Source organism: Pectinophora gossypiella, chromosome 13 (assembly GCF_024362695.1).
Source record: "Pectinophora gossypiella chromosome 13, ilPecGoss1.1, whole genome shotgun sequence".
Classification (NCBI taxonomy): domain Eukaryota; kingdom Metazoa; phylum Arthropoda; class Insecta; order Lepidoptera; family Gelechiidae; genus Pectinophora; species Pectinophora gossypiella.
This window is the reverse complement of record NC_065416.1, coordinates 3,496,518-3,503,375: the sequence shown is the minus strand read 5'-3', so window position 1 is coordinate 3,503,375 and position 6,858 is coordinate 3,496,518. Positions and strand designations below refer to the sequence as shown.

The window sequence follows — 6,858 nt, the reverse complement described above, 5'->3', positions numbered from 1 at the left end:
TTTTTTTTTGAGGCCGCTAGCTTGACGCACACGTATTCCGTCTGTGATGCTAAGTTACAAAAAAAGTGATAGTATAATAATTAAAAGATCAAATACCTACTTTAAGATTGTTAATTCGTAATAAGACTTTGAATAAAGATGATTCCAACATAGGTAGTGACGAGTTTTTATTTCATACGACTTTCATACCTACCTGTTTACGTACCTAGGTAGGTATTTGCTGTTACGTTGTCTTATGTTTAATTAATTAAACATAATTTACTAAGGAGTAAGTAAATATCTATAGTAAGGAAAGTTATGGAAATTTCTATAGAACACAATATAAACAGAGGTGCCAAAACAAATGAGTCATCGGTCGGCGGGCGAAGTTTGGTGACGACAGCTTATGTTTTGCAGACTTTCTCTTGACGCGCAATACTCTGTGGCTGAGGGAATCTTATTATATCCTTCACATCCTGTTTCCATTTGATTGAAGTAGGTACTTAATTGGTACAGAAAATGACTGTTCTAAACCAGCTTCAATAGAAATACCTTTTACAGTCAATTCCACATCTATTCAATGCAAACACGTACTTTATTGAGTGAATAAGGTCGTGCGTTCGTTGCATTTTACAAATCCGTTTATATTGTATGTACGTACCTCAACTGACTCAGTGACCCTGCCAACAGTTAACATGACTTGCAGGAGCGTGGGTGTAAGTCAAAACAACAATATTTCGGAGAACACCTCATTTATTTTTCTCAATAAAACAGAATATTATAATTTTTCACTAGCTTAAGTTAAAAAAAAATGTATGTAAAATGAAATTAAGGATTAGTAAATAGATATTTAATAACTGCTGCATGATACTTTAATTACAAAGGAGGCTAAAAGGCAGTTGATCAACAATCTACACACCAGGTGTATCCCTGTTGCTCTACAAGACCTTCACAATGGTTCAATACATAATAATTATATATTCTGAAAGTTTGTTCCACAGTCTATGTATAGCTTTAACATTATAAAATTATTGGCTGAAAAATGAAATTTTGCATTCATTCAAAAAATATTTCCATTTACAAATCATTTGAACTGAAAATTTATGTTACTTTGATATAAGTATATTGTATATATTTTAATGCTACAACAATTTACACATGGGTCTATGAGAGTTTCTTAGCTTTCTGGTAGAGAGTATCAACAACCTTGCTCATGTGGTGGATGGTTTCCAGTACAGTCTCGTAAGTTTTCTCCAGGGGTGACTCGTCAAACACAATCAGGACACCTTCACCTTGGTCCAGAATTCCATTAAGTTTCTTGTCCAAAATCATCTGTGATAGTTTCTTCTCTACTTGTACTACAGGCAAACGGATGGATCGGGCAACATGGTCAACTTGCACACGCATGTATGGTTCTACTATACGACATAAGTTTTGCTCCAACATAGTATCATAAAGGGCACCTAGGTGAGCTCTCACTACTGCATCCTCCTCCAATTCTCTCTTGTACGTCTTGAGGGCAGCTTGAAAGTCAGCCAGAGACCTCTTGTGTGATGCAGTTGCTACAGCACGCATAGCTTCCAGCTCTTTGCCTGCATATTTTAGTGCCGCTTTGCTGCCACAAACTGAGCCCACTTCTTCTGCCTGATTGAGCATGATTTTAGACAACAACATGTACTTCAGAGCAGTTAATGCTTTAGGACTGTCAGCACCATCATAACCTTCAAAGGCCTCGTAAAAGTATGAGTAAGCGGTTTTAAAGTCACGTTCATCTGCAGCATGTAATATACCTGACTGAAGGTCCAAGGCAGCCTGCATTTTAGGCGGGCAGTAGATGGCGTTTGCTGTAGTTCTAGCAGAGGTTAGAGAAGCTCTTGCTTTCGGCAAATTACTAAGGGCATGGTAAGTTTTACTCTCTAAGAGGAGCACCTCAACTAATAAGTTCTTGTCATCTAATTTCTTGAGTTCTCGGAGCAGCGCAGTGGCTAGATCTAAAGCCTCCGTGTACATACCAGTGTCGAAGTACAAAGCGATAAGCCTTGCTTCGAGGGATTGTCTCAGGAACGTGCGGCGCTCTTCCTTCGCCCATTCTATGCACTCTTTACACAGCTGAACTTCGATACCGATTCCGGCTTCCAAATCAAGGAAAAAGTCAACCAAGGAGCGCACTAATTTGGCCGCTTTCGCCTTACTTATTAGACTGAGGAACGGCCTGGTGGCTTTGATAAGTTCAGCGAGCTCCTTGGCCTTGCCCTCCTTCTTGTACTTCTCGCCAAGATTGAGGATGCCTTGCTCCTTGGCGCGTATGTTCTCCTCGTCGTCGGGCACCTCGCCAGTGCTGACCATTTTGTCGGTCATGCGGACGTCTTCCTCTCTGTTAGTCGACGAGACGCGTGACCTTTCGAATAACATCGCTCCGGCCATGATGTGTATATTTATATGCTTATACTAAAAAAAAGTATCAGATAAACAGTAAAATAACACTACAACTGCACTTTTTCTTTGTAATTTTGTATAATCGCAAAGTCATCGACGACCTCTTCGGGAAACAAATCGTAGACGCGGGCAGGGTTACCACAATCCAACAATAAAAAACTACCATTTAAAAAAATATCTTTCAGTTCCGGTTCAGCTGAAACCCAAATTGTCTAGTTGAAACTAAAAAGGATTTTATATATCCTATCCTGTGACATATCATAATATTTATTATATTGCCTACTATTTATAAAAAGATAAACTTTACTATGATGGCTCCAGCCCCATTTTCAGTCCAGACTCCATAACATAGTCCCGCCTGAGATATGGAAACGACTATCAAGGAGAATACTGGTGGTCTTATTTGCAAAGTATTTATAAATCATTTCAATAATACCGTTAAGTCAAAATTGACATGAATGACAAGTGTAAAGAAAATCTGAAATATAAAAATTGTAGTACATACGGGGATTTATATTTTTTGGTGTTTTCTGAATATACAAAAACCATAAAATGGAAGGTAACGAAACTCCAGAAAGCATACAATTTTTGTTCGATATTACAAAACAAGTTAAACAGTTTTACGAAACCACGGTAATATTTCTTACAAGAAAAGATTATTCAGATATCGTTTTTAACACAATGTGTAATATACGTACATATTTCCAAGAAGGTACAAAAAGTAGCCAGAACGATATGATAGATCATATAGTTGATTATCACTTGGAATGGCTACATGCTGTAAATGACATTGAACAGTATAAGAGACATATACAAGAAAATGTTCCAAGAGAAGAAATTTACCAAGCAGTTAGTTTTACAATCGATGCTATGAACCACAGGCATAAATATTACCAAAGATACATGGAAAAAAATCGATCCAAGTTATCAAACATTAACCAGGTCAATTTACATGCTGACTTGGAAATAGTTGAAGATATGCACAAAGAAGTGATTGCTAATCTTTTGGAAAGATTAAAATGCTTTAGAAATTTTACCGATGACGAGTCTTTTAAACAGGATGCTCTTATGGCAGCTGATGAACTTCTTACTTGGATAGATAAAATAAACGACGGAGTATCTATGCAACTCACCAAATACATAAATCTCAATGTACCACAACTCACTGGAGATTTGACTAAGACTTTGCAACAAATTGTAGCTGAAGTGCAAACCTTAAAGTCTGATTCAGCTCAAAAGATGATTGATGAATTAAAAGACAAGGGTAGAGAATTGAGTACGATGATACGTTGCACAGCTCCTCGATATCTAGAAATCAGTAAAGTGGTAGAGAAAATTAATATATTGGAGGACAGAATTAATCGTTTGGAAAACGAACCTTCTTCAGCGGCAGTGATGGCACTGCAGCATAAAAAAGATTTTTTAGAAAAACGATTAGCTTCTCTGGAAAACCTGAAAACTACTTTGAAGCGTTTAAATGAAGAGAATGATGTTAATTTTGATGATGTACCCGAAGAAGAACTATGTGCATGTGAGGATTTTTTTCAACTCAGAATCTTTAACCATGATCTTCCTCCTGAAGATCGCGAACGCTTGATTACAGAACTTTGCTATTTATGGGATTTAGCGATATTTGGTGATAAAAGTCATAAATCCATAATTTCTATACTAAGTGCCGCTGAAATGAAAGAAGAGTTCACAGACGAGCTTGGTACTTTTTACATAGATGAAAATAGTCGAAAAATATACAAGATTCCTGGAGACGAAACTCTTTACCAGCCTAATGAAGCAAATGAATTAGTGCCTCTGTCTGATGATAGTGAGCACATTTATTACTTCGATGAATGCGGACGGTACTTTATTGATCCTAAGACAAGAGAAAGAATTTATAAAGCTTATGCTACTGCCAGTGAATATGTCATGGATACGACTGGAGTGCTCCTGAAAATAAAAGAGGAACGAGACGGAGTCACGTTCTACTACGATAACTTTGGAAGGTACTATATAAACCACGAAGGGAAACATATTTATCGCGAAGAAGACTCAGTTAGTGAATTTGAAAACGATGGTTTAGGAAATCTTGTAAGGCTTCGAAGCCATGCAGATATGTTTGAACCATGTCCGGATGATGCACATGTGACCGACGATTTTAAATATTTGAAATGTACTGTCGGTCCAGCTTTACGCGAATGCATTGCTGATGTTATCCTTCGACAACCCGCAGATCCAATAAAATATTTATCTACGCGCCTCATTAAGTATAGGGAAAATATGGAGTTCAGAGATAAAATGTCAAGAGAGAGAGAAGAAGTGGAAGTGGAAAGAGAGATAATTCGCGCTGAAGAACGCGCAGCAGCTGAGCGAGCTGCATTGGAAGCAGCACTACTTACACAAGGCGGCAGTGAAGCGAGTTATGATTCTAATTTATTACACTACACATCGCTAAAGGAAGGCGACTCTTTATCCGCTAGTACGGTAAAGTGAAACAGATGCTGAATTCGTTTTAACTTCAATTATATTCGTGTTACAACGCTTTAAACGTAGTTTATATAGGTACTCGTGAATTTATTACGTTTATTTCAGGTTTGATTTCATTTCATGGCAGAATGTCTATTTAGTTTTTGAAAGAAGTACCTTGATTAAATTGTTTTATGATGAAATTAGTGATATTGATTAACAAATCCAAAGCCAGTAAAATAACGTAACTTTAAATTAATCTTTCTCAATATGCTAGTATCCAAAGCACATATTTTTAAATTAAAATCTGCCATTTCTACCAAACTTGCCTTTTAAAATAGCAACATTTTTTTGACAGCTGAGTCAGCCATGTTTGTGAAAATGTCGAAAAATCCTCTGGCAATTTAGCTCATTCATATAATAATTGTCTATTGTTGTGGTCTTCGAAAAATCTGAACTTAAATTTTGATTTTTACATTCTTCTGCATTTACAATTAGCAAACAGCAATTTATATTTTCTAGTAGAAACTCCGGTAAAGAGAGACAATGAGGTGAATCGAGTAACAACAATTTCTCGTGCCTACGTACTTCCTACAATGATTAATCTTTTGGGGCAAGGTTCTTGTGTATTTTATGTAAATTAGTATGGGTTGGTGCGGGGTGACGTATTGTCGGTGGAGTGTTTTCGTCACGTGTCACAACGGACGTGCAGGCGTGCAGTGAAGGCGAAATCGCCGCTTGCATACAGAGACGTTAGTCAATCGTGGTGTATGGCCTATCGGTTTGTGTAGCTGAATAGTCGGTCAGTGTGAGCCATGCCGCCGCCGCCACCGCCTGGTCCTCCGCCACCACCCGGGCCGCCGCCGCCGCCGGTGTTCGGTGGCTCCTCGAAGGGCTCGAAAAGTGCGCCAGACGACAGGAACGCTTTGCTGAGCTCTATCAGACAAGGCGCGAAGTTAAAAAAGACTGTGACAGTGGACAAAAGTGGACCATACATTCCAGGGAAAGTGTCTAGTGCTCCTAGTAGTGGGTCACCTGTGGGGAATGGGGTGAAGAGTGGTTCTAGCCTGCAGAATGGCGGTGGAGCGCCCCCCGGCCTTGGAGGGCTGTTTGCGGGTGGCATGCCCAAGCTGAGACCTACTGGTAAACTAGTAGGTAAGAATAATGATAGTGTTATTATCATATTATCGTTAAGTTTTAATTTGCTAGTTTCATTTAAGCTATCTGTTATAATTCTTTAATTACTCTTTATACCTACCACCAATTGCTGAAAGAGTAAGCAAAGGTAATCAAGTAGGTACCTAGTAGTTGTTACTGAATCTGAAATTACAAGTGGTTATGTAAATACCATAAATATATTATTGATGTTAAGCTTTTTCCACCTGTAATGTAACATTATAACTCTCATTGTTCTTTTATCTAGTGATTCAGTATCACTCACTGATAACTGATAATATTTATCACTTGGCCTTTGTTTACAATTCCACTTTAAGCTTTAATCATTTTATATTAAATAATATTTATAATAGTTTATTTTAGTTGTGTGCATTTTTATTATATATATTTAGATACCTATATATATTTGTAATAGTACAACTCATTACTTAATGACAATATTGTTTTATCTCAGATGCCCAACAGACCTCTTATACACCCCTGTCCTTTGGGGATACAGTTGCTATGTTAAAATAATCCCAATAATATAACAAAACACACAATATTTGCTGTATTATATTCCTTTTGCTACATTAAACATTAACTACAAATTTAATTTGCAATGTAGTATGTAACTTATAAGAGCACCGAATAGGTGGGTGGACCAGGTTAAGCAGGTGGCTTGGCCAGGTCCGAACCCAGTAGAGGAAAAGTATATACAGGGTGTTAGTGAGATTGTAACGAATACTAAGGTACATGATTCAGACTATGATTCTGAGTTAATATCAAGTGGAATTTTCTGTTGGAAAATTAATGTTTTTTTGTTTTTAA

At 37.5% G+C, this 6,858-nt stretch overlaps 3 protein-coding genes across 3 annotated transcripts in view; 2 read left to right on the top strand and 1 right to left on the bottom strand.

Annotated features, from left to right (window-relative positions):
- Nucleotides 1–714: 714 nt before the first annotated feature.
- LOC126371741 (26S proteasome non-ATPase regulatory subunit 11) lies at nucleotides 715–2,551 on the bottom strand. Its single transcript, XM_050017083.1, has one exon. The coding sequence runs from the start codon at nucleotides 2,401–2,403 to the stop codon at nucleotides 1,144–1,146; it is 1,260 nt and encodes a 419-aa protein (XP_049873040.1). The 5' UTR covers nucleotides 2,404–2,551; the 3' UTR covers nucleotides 715–1,143.
- Nucleotides 2,552–2,967: 416 nt separating this feature from the next.
- On the top strand, nucleotides 2,968–4,899 carry LOC126371989 (uncharacterized). The gene has a single exon (XM_050017486.1). It carries the CDS (start codon nucleotides 2,968–2,970, stop codon nucleotides 4,897–4,899), a length of 1,932 nt encoding a protein of 643 aa, XP_049873443.1.
- Nucleotides 4,900–5,240: 341 nt separating this feature from the next.
- Nucleotides 5,241–6,858, top strand: part of LOC126371705 (uncharacterized) — a 44,064-nt gene continuing 42,446 nt past the window's right edge. The window contains exon 1 of the mRNA XM_050017020.1: nucleotides 5,241–6,027. Within this exon, the coding sequence (XP_049872977.1) occupies nucleotides 5,688–6,027 (340 nt within the window). The 5' untranslated portion in view covers nucleotides 5,241–5,687. The remainder of the gene's footprint in view (nucleotides 6,028–6,858) is intronic.